The following is a 23,463-nucleotide window of genomic DNA, read 5'->3' as shown; positions in this document are numbered from 1 at the left end:
ATGAAATACCCTCCACTCTGAACCATATCCAGTTCTGAGCAAGCGAGTGAGGCTAGTGAGCCCAGCACTCGTTTCTCTCTGTCTTTTTCTCTCATCCACCCATCCCTTTCCTGTCTGTCTTTCTCTCTTTCATCCATCCTTTCTTCCATCATCCATCCTTTTTCTCATCCATCCTTTTTCCTGCAACATTCCGCTTTCCATGTTACTTCCATTCAACCATCATCCATCCTTCCTTCTCTCCATCCAACCATTCACCCATCTCTCCTTCTATTCTCTCATCTATCAAGCTTGCTTAATTTTTCTTTTACATTAAACAGATTTGCCCAATTACCCTCTCCTGAGAGATCCGTGGCAACTCTATGCCTCTCTCATGTAATATTTCTAGTGGCCACTACCTTAGAGTTCACTCCCTGCCTATCTCATGTCATCTATAGACCAGCTCCTGATATGGGATATCAAGTTTTGTACATAACTTGTCCCTTGGAAAATGGCCCCTTTACCTGCAGCTGAGGCCTGGGTGTCAAATTCCACTCCGCTTGAGGAGTTTGCGGTGTTTTTCCCACTCCGCGCTCTGTGTAGCACGCAGAGTTCAGAAAAACTCAGTTCCGCACAGCAGAGTGAAGTTTTTTCCAAACTCGCCAACTAGGCGAGCGAGGAAAATATTACTCCAGACCACCTCCCGCCAAAGTTTCTCAACGCGGTCGGTCACCGATGGTCGCTACCGTTTACTTTGAGAAACCTTCTATTCGCTATGAGAAAGCTACTGCTCGAGTAGAACATCTATTCAAGCAGCAGAAAGATGCAGCGCCCTCTTGCATTGTGTGTGGTGCCGTTCACGCTGAATTTACAGCACGAGACAAACACCTGGCACTAAAAATCAGCGCAAACGGTGCAACGTAAAGCACTCCGCCACTTGTGGAACTCCGTGTAGCTCTGCAGAGTTTTTGGGTCACTTTGCGGCAGAACTCCGTAAACTCCGACCAGGCCTACTGCAGATCCTGATCACACATTGTCACCCCAGGAAATCAGAGGCCTTCCAATACTTCACACCTCTTCCCAAGCAAGTCCAGGGCAGAAGTTTCCATAAAGTCAAGGCCGGTCCCCCTCTCCTCAGATTGAGAGGTATCTGCTGGTGTGTGAGCTCTTATCATCCATGCAATGACTGACAAGTGGTGAGGTCTCTTCCTAGGATGGTTCTTGTTACAGAAGAAGCAGTGACAGTGGTCCATGAAGAGACATGCATAAGAGTCAGGTTCTTATCTGCACGCAATGATTGACACATGTCGAAGTGTCTGATTGTTTAAGTTATTTTGTACAGGGCGTCAGTGATCGTGACACTCAATGATCTATATGTCTGTGGATAGTGTTCTTTGAAGTCTATGCAGTGACTGTGACATTTGAAGTACGTGCATATCATGCAGTAATCGAGGCACTTTGTGCTTGTGGACAGCCTTACTTACAGGCCAAGCAGTGATTGTGACACTAGAAGAGGTGGGTGGGAGCCTGTAGATAGTGTTTTAAGAGGCAATGCAGTGATTGTGAGACTAGAAGAGGTTGGAGCCTGTGTATCGTTTTTTTAGAGGCTATGCAGTGATTGTGACACTAGAAGAGGTGGGTGGGAACCTGTAGATAGTGTTTTAAGAGGCCATGCAGTGATTGTGACACTAGAAGAGGTGGGTGGGAACCTGTAGATAGTGTTTTAAGAGGCTATGCAGTGATTGTGACACTAGAAGAGGTGGGTGGGAACCTGTAGATAGTGTTTTAAGAGGCCATGCAGTGATTGTGACACTAGAAGAGGTGGGTGGGAACCTGTAGATAGTGTTTTAAGAGGCTATGCAGTGATTGTGACACTAGAAGAGGTAGGAGTCTGTATATCGTTTTTAGGTGTCGCCTGACCCAGCGCATGCGCTGGTCTGGCGAGACTTATTGAAAGGGCTCCAAAAAGTGTTACCAGGCCAGCCTAGAGCTACAGTGCATGTGCGCGGGCGCCGCGCTTTACTGCGATCACTTTCACTTCCGCGGCTGCACGGCCGCTTTGATGTTTGATCGTGATCGCGATCACTTTCACTTTTGCGGCCGCTTGGCATAGCCAATAGGTCTCGCTTTTGGGACCTTTTAAGTATTTAGTTATGCAACTGTTGCATGGCTAAACACTTATAAGGTCCCTAAGGCGAAACCTATTGGCTATGCCAATGCTTGTTTTAGAGGCCATGCAGTGATTGTGACACTTGAAGAGGCGGGGGCCTTGAGATAGTGTTTTAGGAGGCCATGCAGTGATTGTGACACTTGAAGAGGTAGGAGGTTGTCGTTTGTGTTTTAAGAGGCCATGTAGCGCTTGTGACACTTTAGGAGGTAGGTGGTTGTAGATAGTGTTTTAGGAGGCCATGCAGTGATTATGATACTTGAAGAGGTAGGTGGTTGTCGTTTGTGTTTTAAGAGGCCATGTAGCGATTGTGACACTTTAAGAGGTAGGTGGTTGTAGATAGTGTTTTAGGAGGCCATGCAGTTATTGTGACACTTAAAGAGGTAGGTGGTTGTAGATAGTGTTTTAGGAGGCCATGCAGTGATTGTGACACTTGAAGAGGTAGGTGGTTGTCGTTTGTGTTTTAAGAGGCCATGTAGCGATTGTGACACTTTAAGAGGTAGGTGGTTGTAGATAGTGTTTTAGGAGGCCATGCAGTTATTGTGACACTTAAAGAGGTAGGTGGTTGTAGATAGTGTTTTAGGAGGCCATGCAGTGATTGTAACACTTGAAGAGGTAGGTGGTTGTCGTTTGTGTTTTAAGAGGCCATGTAGCGATTGTGACACTTTAAGAAGTAGGTGGTTGTAGATAGTGTTTTAGGAGGCCATGCAGTTATTGTGACACTTGAAGAGGTAGGTGGTTGTAGATAGTGTTTTAGGAGGCCATGCAGTGATTGTGACACTTGAAGGGGTAGGTGGTTGTAGATAGTGTTTTAGGAGGCCATGCAGTGATTGTGACACTTGAAGAGGTAGGAGGTTGTTGTTTGTGTTTTAAGAGGCCATGTAGCGATTGTGACACTTTAAGAGGTAGGTGGTTGTAGATAGTGTTTTAGGAGGCCATGCAGTTATTGTGACACTTTAAGAGGTAGGTGGTTGTAGATAGTGTTTTAGGAGGCCATGCAGTGATTGTGACACTTGAAGAGGTAGGTGGTTGTAGATAGTGTTTTAGGAGGCCATGCAGTGATTGTGACACTTGAAGAGGTAGGAGGTTGTTGTTTGTGTTTTAAGAGGCCATGTAGCGATTGTGACACTTTAAGAGGTAGGTGGTTGTAGATAGTGTTTTAGGAGGCCATGCAGTGATTGTGACACTTTAAGAGGTAGGTAGGTGGTTGTAGATAGTGTTTTAGGAGGCCATGCAGTGATTGTGACACTTGAAGAGGTAGGAGGTTGTAGATAGTGTTTTAGGAGGCCATGCAGTGATTGTGACACTTGAAGAGGTAAGAGGTTGTAGATAGTGTTTTAGGAGGCCATGCAGTTATTGTGACACTTGAAGGGGTAGGTGGTTGTAGATAGTGTTTTAGGAGGCCATGCAGTGATTGTGACACTTGAAGAGGTAGGAGGTTGTAGATAGTGTTTTAGGAGGCCATGCAGTGATTGTGACACTTGAAGAGGTAGGAGGTTGTTGTTTGTGTTTTAAGAGGCCATGTAGCGATTGTGACACTTTAAGAGGTAGGTGGTTGTAGATAGTGTTTTAGGAGGCCATGCAGTTATTGTGACACTTTAAGAGGTAGGTGGTTGTAGATAGTGTTTTAGGAGGCCATGCAGTGATTGTGACACTTGAAGAGGTAGGTTGTTGTAGATAGTGTTTTAGGAGGCCATGCAGTTATTGTGACACTTGAAGATGTAGGTGGTTGTAGATAGTGTTTTAGGAGGCCATGCAGTGATTGTGACACTTTAAGAGGTAGGTAGGTGGTTGTAGATAGTGTTTTAGGAGGCCATGCAGTGATTGTGACACTTGAAGAGGTAGGAGGTTGTAGATAGTGTTTTAGGAGGCCATGCAGTGATTGTGACACTTGAAGAGGTAAGAGGTTGTTGTTTGTGTTTTAAGAGGCCATGTAGCGATTGTGACACTTTAAGAGGTAGGTGGTTGTAGATAGTGTTTTAGCAGGCCATGCAGTGATTGTGACACTTGAAGAGGTAAGAGGTTGTCGTTTGTGTTTTAAGAGGCCATGTAGCGATTGTGACACTTTAAGAGGTAGGTGGTTGTAGATAGTGTTTTAGGAGGCCATGCAGTGATTGTGACACTTGAAGAGGTAGGTTGTTGTAGATAGTGTTTTAGGAGGCCATGCAGTGATTGTGACACTTGAAGAGGTAAGAGGTTGTTGTTTGTGTTTTAAGAGGCCATGTAGCGATTGTGACACTTTAACAGGTAGGTGGTTGTAGATAGTGTTTTAGGAGGCCATGCAGTGATTGTGACACTTGAAGAGGTAAGAGGTTGTCGTTTGTGTTTTAAGAGGCCATGCAGTGATTGTGACACTTGAAGAGGTAGGTGGTTGTAAATAGTGTTTTAGGAGGCCATGCAGTGATTGTGTCACTTGAAGAGGTAGGTGGTTGTAGATAGTGTTTTAGGAGGCCATGCAGTGATTGTGACACTTGAAGAGGTAGGTGGTTGTCGTTTGTGTTTTAAGAGGCCATGTAGCGATTGTGACACTTTAAGAGGTAGGTGGTTGTAGATAGTGTTTTAGGAGGCCATGCAGTTATTGTGACACTTGAAGGGGTAGGTGGTTGTAGATAGTGTTTTAGGAGGCCATGCAGTTATTGTGACACTTGAAGATGTAGGAGGTTGTAGATAGTGTTTTAGGAGGCCATGCAGTGATTGTGACACTTGAAGAGGTAGGTTGTTGTAGATAGTGTTTTAGGAGGCCATGCAGTTATTGTGACACTTGAAGATGTAGGAGGTTGTAGATAGTGTTTTAGGAGGCCATGCAGTGATTGTGACACTTGCAGAGGTAAGAGGTTGTTGTTTGTGTTTTAAGAGGCCATGTAGCGATTGTGACGCTTTAACAGGTAGGTGGTTGTAGATAGTGTTTTAGGAGGCCATGCAGTGATTGTGACACTTGAAGAGGTAAGAGGTTGTCGTTTGTGTTTTAAGAGGCCATGCAGTGATTGTGACACTTGAAGAGGTAGGTGGTTGTAGATAGTGTTTTAGGAGGCCATGCAGTGATTGTGACCCTTGAAGAGGTAGGAGGTTGTAGATAGTGTTTTAGGAGGCCATGCAGTGATTGTGACACTTGAAGAGGTAGGTGGTTGTAGATAGTGTTTTAGGAGGCCATGCAGTGATTGTGACACTTGAAGAGGTAAGAGGTTGTTGTTTGTGTTTTAAGAGGCCATGTAGCGATTGTGACACTTTAAGAGGTAGGTGGTTGTAGATAGTGTTTTAGGAGGCCATGCAGTTATTGTGACACTTGAAGGGGTAGGTGGTTGTAGATAGTGTTTTAGGAGGCCATGCAGTTATTGTGACACTTGAAGATGTAGGAGGTTGTAGATAGTGTTTTAGGAGGCCATGCAGTGATTGTGACACTTGAAGAGGTAGGTTGTTGTAGATAGTGTTTTAGGAGGCCATGCAGTGATTGTGACACTTGAAGAGGTAAGAGGTTGTTGTTTGTGTTTTAAGAGGCCATGTAGCGATTGTGACACTTTAACAGGTAGGTGGTTGTAGATAGTGTTTTAGGAGGCCATGCAGTGATTGTGACACTTGAAGAGGTAAGAGGTTGTCGTTTGTGTTTTAAGAGGCCATGCAGTGATTGTGACACTTGAAGAGGTAGGTGGTTGTAAATAGTGTTTTAGGAGGCCATGCAGTGATTGTGACACTTGAAGAGGTAGGTGGTTGTAGATAGTGTTTTAGGAGGCCATGCAGTGATTGTGACACTTTAAGAGGTAGGTGGTTGTAGATAGTGTTTTAGGAGGCCATGCAGTGATTGTGACACTTTAAGAGGTAGGTGGTTGTAGATAGTGTTTTAGGAGGCCATGCAGTGATTGTGACACTTTAAGAGGTATGTACCTGTGGGTTGTAGGGCAATGGCAAAGTTCCATCTGGTGTCAAAATGTGATGAGGGTTTCGATTAGTCAGCTTACAGGAAGAGAATTTAATGGGGAGGGGGGCTGCCAGCCTCTAAGAGCAGCACTCAGTATAAATCACAACCCCCAGGGGCGGCCTAATGAAGGTGACTCATCGCTAGACCGGCCCGGGCGAGGTCATTTCATATTCTCGAGGACCTTTAAAGAGGTTAACTCCTCCTCCTCCCACCCTCCAGACTGAAACCCAATTTGACATCTGTGGCCACTTCTTATAATGACGTCCCAGCTGCCTCCCCCACAGGCTGCTGCAAGCAGTGCTTTGTGTTTGACTAGGGGGTGCAAGGGCAGGGCCAGCTCTAAAGAGCTGGACTCAGGCGCCCGAGCTCCTCCCCTGCTGGACCAGCGTTCAGCCTGAGATGGAGCCTACGTCACCGCCTCGAGCCTCAGGCTACCCTCGAGAACAGTGGTAATAAAGGACGAATCCCATGGCGATGTCTGCCTACAGTGAACATTTGCAACAAGCACTCGCCTCTGTTACACACACACAACCTGTAGACAATACCACAAGGACACAGCTGCAGTCAAAATGCCATGTTTTAAAACACTTTTCAGCTGCTCGAATATCTGGCTCCAAGCTCAGCCTTTCTCGTGCACTGCTAACATCTGAGCCCAGCACCATCAGATGCATTCATGAGGGGGCTGAAAATCACTGGACACATTCTCATAGGCCGAAATGCACCTTGGAGTAACCTCTCCTTGGGATGCTTGCAACAAGCCGGTGACATCTTGGTGAAGATTTGTGTGGCTTCAACCAAAAGCAACGTACATATCTCGACTCAAAAGTAAGGGTGAAGTCGGGTGTTTAAAGGGCGATCCAATGAACATGAAAGGAGAATGGAGACATTTTTGGGAGATTGATGTAAGTTTGAAAAGCAGGTGACCCCACTAAAGTCTATGGCTGCATTTTGATTGTCAGATGAGGAATCGATTTAAAAAGAGGGTGACATGCGGCTGATTTGACATTTATGAGACAATGTACATATGAGCGTATTGAAAAGGGAAAACCACATTACATGCCTTGTCGCTTTTCATTAGGTTGAGCCTGGGCAGCGCATGCGCTGCTCTGTGAGGCATACTGTATTGAGGTATGAAATAGAAGCTCTGCCCACTCTCCGCCCATCTTTTCAATTGGCTCCTGTTACTGTCCTTTCAAAATTATTGCTTTTCATTCGTGAATAGGCTTAGTAGCCCCTCCTTTGTACCGCCTTTTCTGTATTTGTAACCTCCCATAAGGACTTGACTTTTTACTTGTTTTACACGGTCTGCTTTATGCAGTCGGAGAGCACTATTTTCTTTAATGATCTTCCCCTATTACACCAACAACATTGCAGCACGCTGCCCGCTTTTATATTATTAGTAATGTATTTATTTAATTTACAGCGTGGTCTGCTTTAACTATAGCGGCCGCACCTATTTATTTATGTAATTTACAGCGCGGTCCGCTTTCACTTTAGAGGCCGCGCTTATTTATTTATTTAATTTACAGCGTGGTCCGCTTTCACTTTAGAGGGGCGCTTATTTTTTTATTTAATCTACAGCGCGGTCCGCTTTCTCTTTAGCAGCCGCGCTACAGAACCTTTCTTTCTTTCTTTCTTCTTTTTGGGTGAAAGCGCCCCATACCACGCTTTCACTTTAATGTTGGCCGCACCCCTTTCTTTAGACGCTGCTCACTGTAACCTGAATACGGGAAGCAGTGTCTAAAGAAAGGGGCACGGCTACCATTAAAGTGGTCTCCCATTTGCGAGAGTTTGAGCTATTGCCATTAGAAATGATAATGCTTTTTACATATGGGTTGCTTTTAAAAACACATAAATAAAAGTCAGTGTCATTTACAATGCCAATAGCTTAAACTCCACGTCCTCTGTCAGAGTGACATAGGGCCATATGTACGAACACATTTTCCCATAGAGACAGAATGGGTAAAACCCTTTGATACATCTGGCCCATAATTCTTACAGCCTCACCTTTACTTTTTGGCATTCTCGTGTAAATTATGTCATTGGTGAAGTGGAGGGCAAGATAATGAGTAGAACTGTGTCGGAGAGAGCGTGACATGATAGTCCTCAATATAGCTCATTATATTTCTGTCGCCATATTCCGATAGGTGCTGGCTTACTAGTCTTTCTTCTATTTCTTTGGAATTAAATTTGCTTTGTATGTCTTCTCTTTGTGTTTTCTGGAACCTATCATTATTATTCTTTTTCCATTTCTATGAATTAATTTTGCCCAATAGGTGCATCTGTCCCACCGATGCAATTTTGGAAAGCTGCAGTGTTAGTCTTTGTTCTATTTCTATGGGTAGGAACAAGCACTACATCCCTCCAGTAGAGAAGGACTTGGCTGGGATGCAAGCATCTGCCAAAGTGGTATTGCATCATACTTCGTTCTGGGGTAGGTTGTGCAGGATCCTGTGTTAGAGACGTGGGAATATATTTAACACTTGGTTATGTTAGATCTTCTGTTTGGGCAGTGGTATAACATTGTTAATGTAAGACGGATGGTTTTGGGGAGGGGGAACTGGGACCTGCTCTGATGGTGGGTGGAGCTTGGATTTTGCATAGAGACAGATGCTAGAGCGGGATTGGTGTGAACCACATGGCGTGCCCCTAGCGTTTTAAAGCTAGCCAGGAGCTTTACTGGCAACTCAGTCTACGGGTGCGAAGGATGTGTGAAACGGGACAGATTTCAACTTCAGCTGTTGTCCTGTGAGATTCATGCTGTTGGCCAACAGAGTTTCTACTTTGGGTTCTCTCTAGCGCCATCTTTTAACAGAAGCTGCCCTGGAAGTGAGAGGCATGAGGGGTGGGCCTTGGCAACAGATTCAGAGAGGAGCCCGGCCCCAACCAGAGGGGTGTGCATTCAGCCAGCACTCCCATGAATCTGGATTGGGGGCTGTCAGGCGTCAGAAACACAGAGGACCCCCATGCCCCCAAGCCTTCCTTGAGCCCTGCTTCGGGCACACAAACTGCGAGGAATATGGGGGACGTTTTTGCATTGTGACAAACTTTGGGCACGTGGACAGGTGAAGAGCTTGGGGCACATGGAGAGCGTGAGAACCTTTGGGTATATAGAGTTAGAGGAGCTTGGGGCACAGCGAGGGGGAGTTTGTGGCGTATGGACAGAATGAAGCCTGTTGCCACATGGTTAGTCTGGGGCATACTACACGTCAGTAAGTGGGGCCAATATTGTGTGGGGAATCTTGGACACAGAAGAGGTGCAGCTCAGCTAGCTTGGACACATGGCCAAGATGAGGCGCTAGCGGCACGTGTGAAAAGCTTGGAGGGTACAAGTGTGAGGCTCTGACTGGAAGGAATGTGAGCCACTGGCGCTATCATGGCGATACTAGGTCCCAGCACCCCCAGTGCGTCACTTGATAGGATCAACTTAATCCAAAGCGCCTCGCATCGGCGCTACGTGCAAAGAATAGGCTCTTTATTGTTACGGAGGCGTCGATTCTGTGCGGAAGAACACTAACCCGCCGGTAAAAGCGCTATGTATAACTCGATAGAGATACCCCCGTCTCCCCCCCCCCCCCCTCCCAACCCCCTGCGGGCGGTGTGCCTGTCTCCTTAAGATGCAGACTTTCCCCCAAAGCCTGTAATTGCAGCACCTGCTGCTGCCGAGCGGCTAATCACCCTATCTCCAGGGCGACATCTGCGCCTGCCGTGATTACAGGGCGCGCGCACAGACTGTGAGGAACAGAACATTTCCCGCCTGGTCCCGGGGGGGGGGGGGCGAGAGGGAGGCGTCGGGGGAGGTGGCGAAGTGCCCTGCCGGGGCCAGTCTGGAAAACACACGCCTGCTTCCGAAACACAGGACCCGAGGGTAGAGCAGGCCCTGCCAGTGTGTACATCCCCTGTCTGCTGTTGGCACGCAGACTCTCCGTCACCAGCTTGACTCCTGCTTGTCCGGGCGGTGCAGTTGCTCCTCAGTTGCTCCTCAGTGACTGCTGAGGCCCCGCCCACCGGTTTTGTGTTTGCGGCACCTTTGTTCCCATCTCTGCGAGAATGATGCGCCCCTTCAGCAGGCGGGCGGTCGCGCCATAGTAAACATATCTGTATGCAGGGGTATTAGCAGCCCTCCCAGCTACAGAGTAAACACGGAGCGCTGAATCAAATAATGCTTTATTGGCATGACAATCTACAAGTAATGCGAAAGCAAGGGTACTTACGATATGTATTTGTGTGTGTGAACGTATATATCTATTTATCTACACACGTACACATTTATAATTTACATATGATATATTGTAAGAAGCCCCTCTAGGATCTATATGCGGTACCTTTGTGTGGGGGCGGTGGTCGTGTACATCTCGTGTATAGGGGCAGTGCAGCTGCTGTGCCTGTCCCCTCTTCTAAGTAACAGGGACAGTGAGACAAGCAGAGGCCTTTGAGAGGCTGGGAGGGCGGGGCCAGAGTCAGGCACATGGCAGGGGCTCTTGACACGACTCTGCCTGACCTTCTTTCAAAGGTCCTGTCCTGGCACATCTCCAGAAACAACCCTAGGCAGCATTGCAGGGAGTAGGCCGGGCCCCGTTTTAGACTCCACTCCCCCTATCAGGATTATGAAGGAAGAGCTGGCTGCCGCTTTTTGTCCATGCTGGAGCGAGGGAGGGGTTCGGGGCGCTGTGTGTGTTATCCTCCCAGTACAGTCTGAGTTGAGGGCCTAATGCGTTTACACTGCCCACCTCCCATTAAGCAACGGAGGGGCTGTTTCCATATCCCCCAAGAAAAGGAGGTGCTCGTCCATCAGTCTCTCTCCTTCTAAACCACCCCCCACCGTTTTACACAGGGGGTGGAGGGGTTGGTGCTGTTGCTGCGCCGGTAAGCACAGCTCCCCAGGGACCGGGGTCCAGCAGGGAGGACCTGTTACCGTCCCTAATGGGGGGACAGGCAGCGCGTGCAGGAGGCAGACTTCTGAATCAGCAATTAGCGGTGGGCGCGTGCCAGCATCTCCCGGCTTTGTCTGCTCTGTCGCCGGCAGCATCCAACCAGCGCCTGCATTCACCCCGTTAAAAGGAATATTCCACCAGGTTCGATGTATTTCATAGGCGGGTCGTTCCGTCCCCGTCCCCCCCTACACCACAGCCTCTGATAACCTCATCCACGCTGCCCTCGCCCACCAGGGGAGGAGTGGCTCACTGAACAAAATGGTTTGACAGCCCGGTGCCTGTGAAAGTCCGTGAGAGACGTGCTGTTGGGCAGCCAGCCGCATGCCTGGCCCTGTCTGACGAGGCCTTTCCCATTCACTGTGGCCTTCCGGCATTCCTCTTGAGGCCCATTGAGGCCTAAGTCACCCCGAGTGGAACACAAGGCCTGGTGACGCAGACCGGATAGTTGGAAACCCCAGTAAACAAGGCCCGGAAGAGGACAAAAGAGAGCACAACAGAAAGCAGATTGTCTCTCGCCGCTGACACATGAGGTGCGTTTAACTTCTCACAGTTATATCAAGCTGATCATTAAAATGTATTTACCATTTTATCATAGACAATCATGCCATCACATCATTGGGTGAATGTCAGAAGAGTTTATGATTGGGTACATTTAAGAATTTGAGAAACTGAACTACGCCAAACATTTTTTTTTCAGTGTTACCAGGTTAAATTGCTGGAAGAAAAATATAAAATTATTTAGAAAAAGTGTTAAATGGCATACATTGCTGTCACGATGAGTAACATGCACCTATATGGTTGCGCACTGCTGACATCACAGACAGCAGTTAACAGAAGTGAACATAAGTTTTCTACTAAAAATTATTAAAGTAAAACATTATACAGCTGATTAATCAAACTGTTTTTAAATGTCTCTTGGCACCAGCTTCTTAATATCTGTGCTCTAGCAGACAACTGATTTCCATCTGCACTGTGAGCTCAACAACCAAGTGGACCAGCTTGTCTTTTATACCACTAAAGAGAGTCCGGGGAAGACAAGGCAAACCTACCGCACCAAAACCAATACAACAAACACAAAAGAAGTAGCATGCCTGTGCCCATAAACTGAGCAAAGAGATCGTGTTAAGATCTGGAAAATTGACTACTGTAGTTCACGTATGGTCTAAGGGAAGGCCACCCTTAATGGGAGAGTGTGCCTCACACACAATATTGTGCCATGCCTCATCATAGGCTTCCTCTCCCCACCTGGTAAGATGGTACCACCAGGGCAGACTCAACCTCCACAAAGACTTGGCAAAAGGAGGGAGTTCTTACATAAAACGTACAGGATAAAGATCGGGATCCAGTTCTATTAAAAATACCTTGAGGTTCCTCAGTTATCACCTTTATTAGTGAGTATCTCAGGTACGTTTAAAAACAAATACGTTCATGGAGTCTACAGAGCATAATGTCTCTTAGTCCATCCTCTAATAAGCCAAATTAGGCATCCTCTTCCATTAAGGATGGCCTCTTCTTAGACCATACGTGCACTACAGCATTCTATTTTCCAGATCTTTCCACGATCTCTTTGCTCAGTTTATGGGCACAGGCAGCCTACTTCTTTTGTGTTTGTTGATCTGCTTGTCTCACCAGTATGCCTCTTAGCCATTTCCAACATTGGGGTACCGTTTCCTGTAGGCTGCATTGCCGTCATCAAAGCAGTATGCTCTTTCAAGGCCCTTGTAAACAAATAAGTGTATGCACCCTCCATTTCTGGTGCAAAGCCTAAAGTAAAGGGCAGGAAAGCTGAGAAAGGGCGGGCACAAGTCTTCTGGTGGTTTCTAGCTCTGGTCGGAGACCTACTCCTCTCTCTCAGAGTGGATTCTGATGATGGCAGTGACTGATTTTGGGGTACTGCGTCTATACTATAATCTGTTTGATGCACCTGCACTGCTACCATGAATCAATCGGAGGATACTAACTTAATCTTTAGCCTCCAATTACAAATATCTTCAGATTTACAGAATGTTTTACAATGTTCAATTAAAAAAATTGCTTCTTTATTTATATATATTTTTTATTAATCAATTAATATTATTCCATTTTTTAAGCTGTCACAGACCCCCTGAGTAGGCTTCGCGGACTCCCAGGGGTCCCCAGACCACAGTTTAAGAACCACTGGTCTGTTGTAAGCAGCTATCTTAGTCCAGATGGTTTGTGAGCCAAGACTACAGCATCCAGAATGCATTAGGTTGTTAAAAATCCAAGTCTGTGACATGGTGTCCCTGATGACGTAAAATCACGTAATAAATGTGGCTTTAAAAAAGTAAGCACCCTGAGCTCTTAAAACCCTACACATGCACCCTGGTAAGCCCTCTCTGCCCATTCCCTCTTCCTTGAGCCCTGTCCAGTTATGTTTCCAGATATTTAGGTCGCCTAAAATACATAAACCATGAGTCCTGGAAAGGACAGTGAAAATGGTGTAGGAATAGAGAGACAACGGGGACATTTTGAGTCCAAGAACCCAGAGTTTAGGGTCTAAGGGATCACCATTCACAGGCCTACAAATCACAGCATGCATTTGTTTAGAGGTTAAAAGGAGAAGGTAGGACTGACCTCTAGTCATCTCTCGCCATCCATTTTAGGTCATCATTGGCCCTCATTGCTTCTCTTCATCCTTAAAGTGAAAATAAGGGGAACAACGAGGGCTTCCTAAAATGTAGAGACAGGCGCCTCTTTAGGTGATCCGTACCTAACATCATAACATCAAAATAGGTCATTTGGGTTAGAATGTCCACCAAACCCTACATTTGCAGTTTATAATCCATCATCATTCACCCTTCTCTTAAGTAACGTTAGGAACGGCAAACACAGGTGAGACCCGGCAAAGACCAAATCAAAGGCCTTCACAAGTGAACCATAGGGCACAGTTACAGATATCCACTGTGTCCTCTATATGGTATATGCCATTTGTCAAACCCAATTTGGGGAGGCACAGGGCAAGCATTAACCATTGGGGCTGGGGTTATTCACTTCGAATCTCCCAGGGCCCATCCTGCTATGGCTCTGCAAACTGGACCAAGTACAACACTTTCAGCACTTGACTGTCAGGGGTAGCGATGGCGAGCAGACAAAGGCTTCTCAGAGAGTAGTGTAGGGATGCTTCAAGTTCAGGAATCAACCGTCAGCCAGCAGGGCAAACAATGTAATGTCCAATCCAGTTCTTGTCTTTTTTTAAATAAAACCTTTATACACACAGTAAATGTAATGCTACACACTACAGCATAGAGATACAGGCATTCCACTGGCATGTGGCCTCTGTACCCAGGGATCTGTTATCTGTCGCTTTACTTCTTCATCCCACTCTCTCCCATATTCATGGATTCAGGTCTGTCTGTGGACACAGACACAGGTGCAGCTCTACCTCCTGCCCCCTTAGAGTTCATGTGCTCAGTTGCTCTTAACAGTCCCAACAGTGGGTGTATCTGATGACTGAAGAGCTTCACACTGTTCATGGCAGGAACCTAGAGCACACATCTGGCTCTCCCTCTTCTGAGAGGGGCGTTCCAACTGTGAGAGCTTCAGACTTGGGTCAAATTCACTGGGAGCAGCAGAGGCTGTCCCCCAGAGCCTGTGCAGGTCTGCAGACTCCAGCGTCATTGCAGGTCTCCGGCTGGTCACAATCCCGGTTCTGGGCTTCGGGTGAGTTGAGTAGTGAACCGGGGCATCAGAAGTCACGGGGCTGCTTCAAGGCACTGTTCTGCAAGCAGAGAACCCCAGCTCCGGTTACGGTGCAGGGTTAGCAGTCATCACAAGTGCAGTCAGCCATCACAGTAGCTCATATGCACAGGCACATTCCAGTCTGTCACACTTGCATTGTCCGCCCAAGCACATGTTCACAGCGGCACAGTCTGCTCGGCTACATCTTCAGGATCACATTAGCACAGTGCGCTGGTCAAATTTCGGATACCACTTCAGGATTGTAGTGGCACAGCCTGCTCAGGCACAATTTCAGGACAGTACAGCGGTGCAGTCGTCTTGGCATCACTTAAGGATCACAGTGGAACAGTCTGGCACACTCTCTTCCTGGGTCAAGTTAAACTTGGAACTGGAGCAACAAGTGGCTCTGCAGCGAACACTTCTATGTTATTCAGTCAAACTGAAGGCATGTGGATTCTCTATCTGCACTCTCAGAACTGGTGGTTCTTCTTTCATGTGTCCTCTTCAGACTGTTCTCCAGACACAGCCTTTGTGTAGAGTGATGCTCCTCACAAGAAAGCTGAGACCAGTGTAGGACCCTCACAACAGAGGTTCAAAGAGGTGTGAGCTTTCTTCACCTGGTTATCAACAGCCACACCTTAAGGACCCTTCACACTCTGAACAAACAACAGAGACAGCAGTCCCACCCTTCACCCAACTATCTATCTATCACATGGCAGTGCTCAGGAAGAAAAATCAGCAACACCGTTCAGCAAGAGGACTTAATCAAATATCTAAAGGATCCCTTTTCTATTTACCCTACTTCAGTGTCTGTCTCCTCCCTCCAGCTTTAAGAATGTCAGCAACACACTTCCACTGTCTCTGAAAACAACCTCATCTCCATCTTGTATACATGGACAGACTAGGCCTTTCCAAATGGAATCCAAAGGACTTATTCACTCTTGTTCACTCAAACACAGAATGGATGCACCTGACAGGCTACACACATAACACACACACATAACATGCGCTGTGATGTTAGTGTGAGGACCTGGGTTAGCACATAGGTGCAGATCCCTGTACAAGAGGGCCAGAGGCCTCTACTCCAGTGACACAGGTTAAAAGGTCTGGCCAAAAAGTAATGATTTACAAAACACTGTAGATTGCCACCACCACTCTACTTGCTAAACCCATTACAAGGACAGTATTCCACAGTGAAACAAACAAGGGCATGCTTGATGTGCCCCTCCAGGACCAAGACGTCACTCATGTCACAGGACACCCCTATGCCCCCAGACACACTCCTGGGCAAGGGAATACGACTGTACATCATGCAAGGGGCATCCACGTCCCAACACCACTGTGGAAGGGCCAGATTAGCTTGAGTTTATTGGGACACCCACAAAACAGTGAAATAGTTCCCCTGAAAGCAAAATAATGCATAAAATGATGGTGGCAAGGGGTGAGAGGTGCAGGTGAAGTTCTCATTTTATAGAAAAAAGGATATTTACCCGTTAGCCACTTCGAAAAAACTGCTATGTCAAGTGACTCAGAGTGTGAGCGTATAAACTGTAGGGGGGATTTAGGGAGTGAAAGAAAGAGAAAGCAAGATAAACTATGTTCATAATTTAGATTTCATTCAGACATTTATACACATGCATCCAGACAATTATATCCAAAAAATATTAACTGAAATTTCCCTAAAAAACTGTAGTTGATGGCCCACTATAGTTAAAATGCAAAACCGAAAAAAACTGTGGAATTTAAATTTCAAACTCCCCCAAACCAAAAACAGTACTCATAATCTCAACCACGAGGTCACTGATGACATCACAAATCACGTAACCGAATTCCACAATAAAGCGGCAAGCTGCTGTGGAGTCAAGGTCAGTCCCTGGAGGGTCCTGCTGAAAGCCAAGCCCTGTGCCCAGAAGTTACTAGCCAAAGGAACACTGTCATGAGGCGTGGGAGAAGAAGCTTTATGCATTGGCCTTGACTGCATGGCCTGCGTGTGCTGCTTAGTGGACACAGCTGAAGGCCATGCCCAGTGGGCTAGTGGAGGGCGGGTCTTACATAACAATGTGGCCAAAGTCCAGTCCTTGCACCCCAAGACCACTGGACACTCTTGCAGACTATGTCCAGCAGGTCTGGGAGTTGTAGCTAAGAACAGGGATCTGGTTACAAACCTAGAACTGAACCCACTGATCAAGGCCTGAACACACTGGCTTGGCAAAGAGCCATACTCACATAATTTATAGGGGCAGAGTGTTCAGCAGAGGGTTACAGAGCTTACTCGTTGATGTGAAAGTGGGCTCTGGACTCAGCAACGCCCCACACTTTACTCAGTGCGCAAGGACAGTCCCTGTTTCCCAGTTACAGCCTAGAATGGAACCCATTGTATTTTGGGTGAAACATGGTGTCACCTGTGATGACATTAATGTTGTCATCTAAGTAATCGTGTGTGAAGTCATGAGCAGTACATGGGGGTTATGGTTGTGCATCTATAACAGGAGAAGTTCAGCGGGTATTTGGTTTTGCATTGCAACATAATGTTCCTTTTAGTGAAGTTTAGTTAGCTGGGCAGACAGGTGCACTTGTTCCTGCCATAGTAAAATCCATCAACTTTATTTTGAGCCATTGCATTGTAAACAAGCTTTGTTTTTTCCTACTGTCAGCAGCATATCTATCCAAAGACAGCTCCTGTGCAAAGCTGTATTTTCGTGACATTCCGCACAGAATACAATTCAGAATTCCACCTTTCGGAATATGTAATACTGCTTTCTGTCGAGCTGAAGCTTCGTTGGCTAGAGCTATCTGTTTTCAGTTACGTGTCTATCTGCTTTGAGGGAAACTAGTACTTTTCGGGACCATGGCTAACTTCTTAACATAACTATCGGTTGTCAGCATTTTAGATTGGTCGTTTAGGCAGAGATATACCTGTTCCTCACCAAGGAAAGTTCCTTTACTATAAACTTTCGCCCTTTATCATGGCCAACTCCCCTGGAAAGAGTCATCCCTCTTCAGCACCTTGGCCAGCTCCCCTGGAAAGCATCATTTCGCTTCAGCACCTTGGCCAGCTCCCCCGGAAAGTGTCCTTTTAATTTGTTTTTTTTTTTAACAGAGTTAAATATAACGCGAACGTGACCCGAATCGGGTATCAGAGCACTTTACATAGCACCAGTTACATTACACGAGGACAAATTCCTCTTCAGCACATCCGCCAGTTCCTTCCTGCAGCACACACTTTGGTTTAGAAGCTTGGGTAGCTTCTACCTATAGAACTAACCTTCAGCACCTACCAGGGGTAGGTCTTTTACTCTGATCTGTTACTCTTTAGCAACTTGGATAGCTCCTTTGGAAAGAGCTTTCTCCTTCAGCATCATGAAATGAAATGAAATGAAAAGGAGACTTATAGAGCACAAAACATTCACCCAAAGGTATCAAGGCACTAGCTTAGCACAAAACAGACAAGACCAATAGAGACAGCCTCAAAGATTAAAAAGTCACGTCTTTAATGCCTTCCTAAATGGCAACAGGTGAGTTTCTTCCTTGAGGTGCACCGGAAGTGTGTTCCAGAGTCTGGTCGTACTGACCAGAAAACTCCTTCCCTCCCAGGCACACTTTTTAAACCTAGGAACTACCAGATTATGAGAGCATGCCGAGCAGAGCTGGCAGGTAGGAACATAAGGCTGCAAATTCTTTAAAAAAAATGCCGGCCCAATATCATGAGTGGCTTTGAACACAATGCAGAGATCTTTAAACTCTATCCGCCTTTTCACTGGCAACCAGTGAAGCTTTTTGAGCGCCGTGGAGGCCGATTTATGTTTTGGGATATTCAACAAGAGGCGCGCTGCAGCATTTTGCACAATCTGCAACTAATTGAGGCAATTTTTGCAGAGGTTCATAAAGAGCCTGTTACAATTGTCGGCTCTGGATAAAACATGTGCAGAAACCACTAATTTCCTCAAGTCAACTGGAATGAATGGGAGAATCCTTCTCAGTATTTTTAAAGTATAGAAGGAGGCGGAAGTGACCTGGTTAACATGTCCTTCAAAGGAGAGCATAGAGTCAAACGTAACACCCAAGTTTTTTGTTTTAAAAAAATATATATTTATTGGCATTTTCCATAGTTGCATTACAGAAACCATGCACAGCAAGAATGTGAAGACGTTTTAACATTAATACCTCAGCATCAAGGTCTTTATACAGTGGTAAACAGCAAGACGACAATTACATGTCCCATCGGTCCCCCTCTAATCTATCAACACCCAAGTTTTTGACCTTTTTTTGGGTGTTGGGAAGCTGCCCAAACTCTGAGGGCGTTGTATGAGAGTGAGCTTCCTAATTAACTGTGGTCAAAAAGACACCCATGCTGTTAGCAACTTGGCCTCAGTCCTCTTACGCCGGACCCCTCCCTCGGGTGCCCTACCACTAAATGCCACTTGCTTGTGCCATATTCCACGTACTACCTTTGGACGCTTTAGGCTCTTGTTGGGCCAGTAGCATTTCCCCCAAGCGGGTATTGCATGTACCTGGGGAGGAGACACTCTTCCAAGGGCTATGGCTGCTTTCAAACTTATGCTCCCATCATAGAGAGCCTGCCAGTGGCGGCCAGTAATATTACCAGAGAGTGGGTCGGGGAAGACACACATGCACCTCTATCACACCCATGCATTCACACACGGACGCACACCCATTCACAACACTCACTAACAAATACCCATACATTCATACATACACGCACGCACCAAACATAAAAAATACATAAAGCTTACCTTAACAACTCTCCGGGAGGAGAGCCTTGGAGGACCCTGGAGGATTGTGACTTAGGTCAGCCAATGAGGGAAGGCAGCAGTCCCAATCTTGTCACAGAGTGGGATGGGGTCAGGGATAATTCTGACCCCCACCTCACTCCGTGATGAGGTGTCACTGTTTGACACTCGGCCCTGGGCACTTCAGGGCTTAAAACTGAAGCACTCAGGTCCGAGGCAATCTGTGACACGCCCCCTCGTCACAAGGACGAGGGCCTCGAGGCACTTTTGCCAGGCTGAGGAGGTCATGCCCACAGGGCTGTGAAATGCTCAGCCTGGCAACGTTCAGATCAAGCATCCTGGAGCCTGAACATTTAGCTTGACCTGAACTAGAAGATTGTCTGTCAAGCTGGCCTTTGTTCAGCCTGACAGGCACTCTTCTTGCCTGGAAAATGGTGGGGCTTGTGGCCCCTCAGCCCATATGGATGGGCCGTTGCTGGAGCCTGCATGTACCAGCATACATCCGCAAGATGATCTTGTCAGGGGCGTACCTTCCATTGGTGAAGTAGCACCAGGACCCAGAGGCCTGAGGGGCCACTGAACCCCAGTGCTTTTAATGGGCCATTTTCACAGGTACTGAGTACCTGAACTTCTTATTTGTATCACTTTGAGTACCAGCACTTCTCTACTGCAGAGGAGAGTACTGGTACTTATGAAAGGTATGCTCACTGGCTTCTAGTGCTGGTGAGCACTAGCCTGTCAGAGTGGAACCTTCCTCTGGCACCCAAGGTGCTTCTGTAGCCCGGAGCTGAGCCCCAGCTGAACTATTCAGCATGGGCTCATTTGCATAATGTCCGGGTGTTCACCCTCACACTTTGTTTGACAGACCATGGTCCATTCAGGCCCTCTACTGTCAATCACAGTCACGCTATTGTGCAAACACAGAAATCAAAGCAGTCCACTGACGGCAGCATTTAAGACAGTCATGGCAGGTAAGGAGTTTAAAATGGCTTTAATACCACCTGAGTCTTTTGTGGGAGTTTCTGCTCATGTCTGGGTGTTTGCTTGTGTGTGTGCATGTTTTTGTGAGAGACAAGCGAGAGAAAAAGGGAGATAATTGGGACATTCTAGGGAGATATTTTAAAGGGAATGTGTGGGATGCTTTGTGTGTGCATGTCTGCTTGTTTCTTAGTGTGTGCACGCTCGAATATATAGTTTTGTACTAAACAATAGCAAAAAACAGTGTGGCATTAAAAAAGCTGCAAATATTCAAAACAAGGAAATGTTAGCAAATCATCACTTTTGGTTTTCATTCTGTGTAATGAGTTGACCTGTTTTTTTTTTTCAAATATAAAAGCATTTCTCATGCGTTTTTGTATGTGCAGCAACTGGTATAGAAGCTATAAAGTAGCCTCATGAATTGCCCTTAGTCCCGCTCCTAGCCCTGCCCACTCACCACACCTCTAGCTTATATCCATGAGTACCTGCACTTATTTTTTCCCATTTAAAGCACTGAAGAACCCCAATTACTGCTGTATTTTATAATCAAAACAGAAGACAAGAGGCCCATTTCCTTCCTAGGTTTAAGGCCCATGGCACACTGGCCACGCTACTGGACCTACACTACTGATCCTCGTGTGCTCAGCAGAGACACCCCCCCAGCCACCAAGCTTGCCCATTCAGATATGTGCCTCGAGTCTGTGGTGCCTTGTGCCCTTTCACGACTGTTTGTATCTTTTTGTTTTGCTCCTCAGTTCTGGGAGGTGATCAGCGACGAGCACGGAATAGATCCCAGTGGAAACTACGTAGGAGACTCTGACCTGCAGCTGGAGAGGATCAGTGTGTACTACAACGAGGCCTCCTGTGAGTACTGTCCGTTGACGCTCTTCCTTGGGCCTCCAGCCTGCCTCTGTCTGTGTGATGTGGAGCTCACCTTTCCCTCCCGCACCGATGTGTTCTTCGTCTTCCTTGCCCAAATAGAGGTGCCTCACCTGCCCTGACACTCCAAGGCGCTCCTCGCTTGCCCTGGTTCCCAAAGGTCATCCTCACACTCCCTGCTGCCAGAGGTGCTACTAACTGGTCCTGGTCCTTAAAAGTGCGGCCCAAAGATGTTTCCCACTTACTCTGACCCACTAAAGGGTTCTTCACATACTTTCACCCACAACAGCGCACCTCAGTTGCTCTGGTCACTGAAGGTGCTCCTCACCTGTTCTACCCCAAAAGCGCTCCTCACTTGGCCTGGCCCAAAAAGATGCTTCTCACCTGTCTTAACCCCAAACACAGAAGTGTCCCTAGGGGTGGGCGGAGTTCATGGAGTTGCACTATGCGGAATTCCACAATGTTGCATAAAGACTATGTGTAATTCTGCAGAGTTCCGCTCCGCCCTTTAACTACTGGTAAAGTTGTGTTAAATTAGTCTGGGATGTTATTTACTTCTGAGAGTACCCGGGTATTCATAGGCAGGTGCTAGTCTGTCAAGTGTGTTGTAACAATCTACAGGTGATTTGTGGCGTTCTTGCAGTGGAAAACAAGTTTTGTATTCTGTAAAAAGCAGCCTTAATGTCACCCATGCATAACGATGTGGGTGGTATCACTGTTATAACACACTTGACAGATGAGCACCTGCCTATAAATACCCGGATACTCTCAGAAGTATATAATGTCCCAGACGGGAGAGACACGTAGGACAAATGCGCTGGATGCTCCATACTAAGTAAGTGGGAACCTAAACAAGGGGCAATGTTATGGGTTTAAGTTTAACTATATGAAGCGGACGTAAGCTACACTGCGTTTACTTATAGTTTGGTAACGCTACTAATAGGGGTGGGAGGCAGGGGCAAACCCCGCCCCATGGCGGAATCAAAGGTTTTGCCAAACTCCACACTTCCAGTGGAGCGCAGAGTTTACAAAACTCTACAAACTCTGCTGAAGGTGCGGAGTTCACTGCCCACCCCTAGTCCCAGTAAGGCACCCCTCACTTGCCTTGACCCACAAAGGTGCTCCTGTTCCTACATGACCCACAACGTTGGCCCACAAAGGCTCATCTGCCTCGATCCACAAAAGCGCACCTTACCTGTCCTACCCCACAAAGTGCTCTGAAACTAAAGGTGCCCCAACACTACCCTGCCTCGCAAAGAAGCCAGTCCTGCGACGGCGCTGTTCACTGCTCTGCTGCCATAAAGTGATTCCTATTTGTCCTGTCCTGAAAAGATGCTCTTTACCGCTTTCACAAAGGTGCTTCTGTCCTGCTCCACTATGTGCTGCCTCTCCACCCTATTTATTTGTATGGCCAGATCAACATCTGAATCCCCAGGTTATGCCCTAAGTAAATCTTGCCTTCCAGCACTACAGGCCCTCTCTTTGAAGCAGCCCATTCAGAATTCACACAACAAGGGTGCTTTTTTCCTAACCTATGTTATAGAGGTGTTACTCCGCTTCCCTGCAAAGGTGCAACTCACCTTTTCTGATAAACAAACTGTTGCCCATCACTCCTGTCCTACAAAGGTGTCTTTTCACTCTTATCCTTGGCTAACAATAGCCCCCCACGCCCACAGACTTTGCCCAAGCATAGATAGAAAGAAGCGCAAAATGATGCCTCCTTTCGAAACTTAAAGTCTCAATGAAAAAAGACCTTTGTAAAACACCCTCCTTATCAGGTGACCATGAATCAGTACACTTCCATGCCTCTAGTCCATGGTGAAGGAGTGAGCGAGCGGGGCCGGGGCACGAGGCAGTGTATGAATACATAGAACATGTTGCCCTTCTCTTGATCCATCATTGCATCTGTTTACAAATCCCTGTAGATCACTCTTCATAGTTCTGTGCCAGTGCAGTGTTTCACTGTTCACACATAGACACATCTTCCTCCATTAAAGTGCACACCGGTGTAACCCATTCCTTTTCCCTGCAGCTCACAAGTATGTCCCTCGAGCAATCCTGGTGGACCTGGAGCCGGGAACCATGGACAGTGTACGATCTGGGGCCTTCGGACACCTCTTCAGGCCAGACAACTTCATTTTTGGTACGTATCTATAGCAGGATGTG

General features: G+C 46.8%; 1 protein-coding gene across 1 annotated transcript in view; it reads left to right on the top strand.

The window, feature by feature from the left end:
- TUBB3 (tubulin beta 3 class III) overlaps positions 1-23,463 on the top strand; it is a 31,962-nt gene that overhangs the window by 5,099 nt on the left and 3,400 nt on the right. Inside the window, exons 2-3 of the mRNA XM_085640121.1 lie at positions 21,174-21,282; positions 23,330-23,440. Of these exons, the coding sequence (XP_085496247.1) occupies positions 21,174-21,282; positions 23,330-23,440 (220 nt within the window). The remainder of the gene's footprint in view (positions 1-21,173; positions 21,283-23,329; positions 23,441-23,463) is intronic.

The sequence above is a fragment of the Triturus cristatus genome, chromosome 12 (assembly GCF_964204655.1).
Source record: "Triturus cristatus chromosome 12, aTriCri1.1, whole genome shotgun sequence".
NCBI classification, from domain to species: Eukaryota; Metazoa; Chordata; class Amphibia; order Caudata; family Salamandridae; genus Triturus; species Triturus cristatus.
Note: the sequence above shows the minus strand (reverse complement) of the source record. Positions and strands in the feature narration are given on the sequence as shown.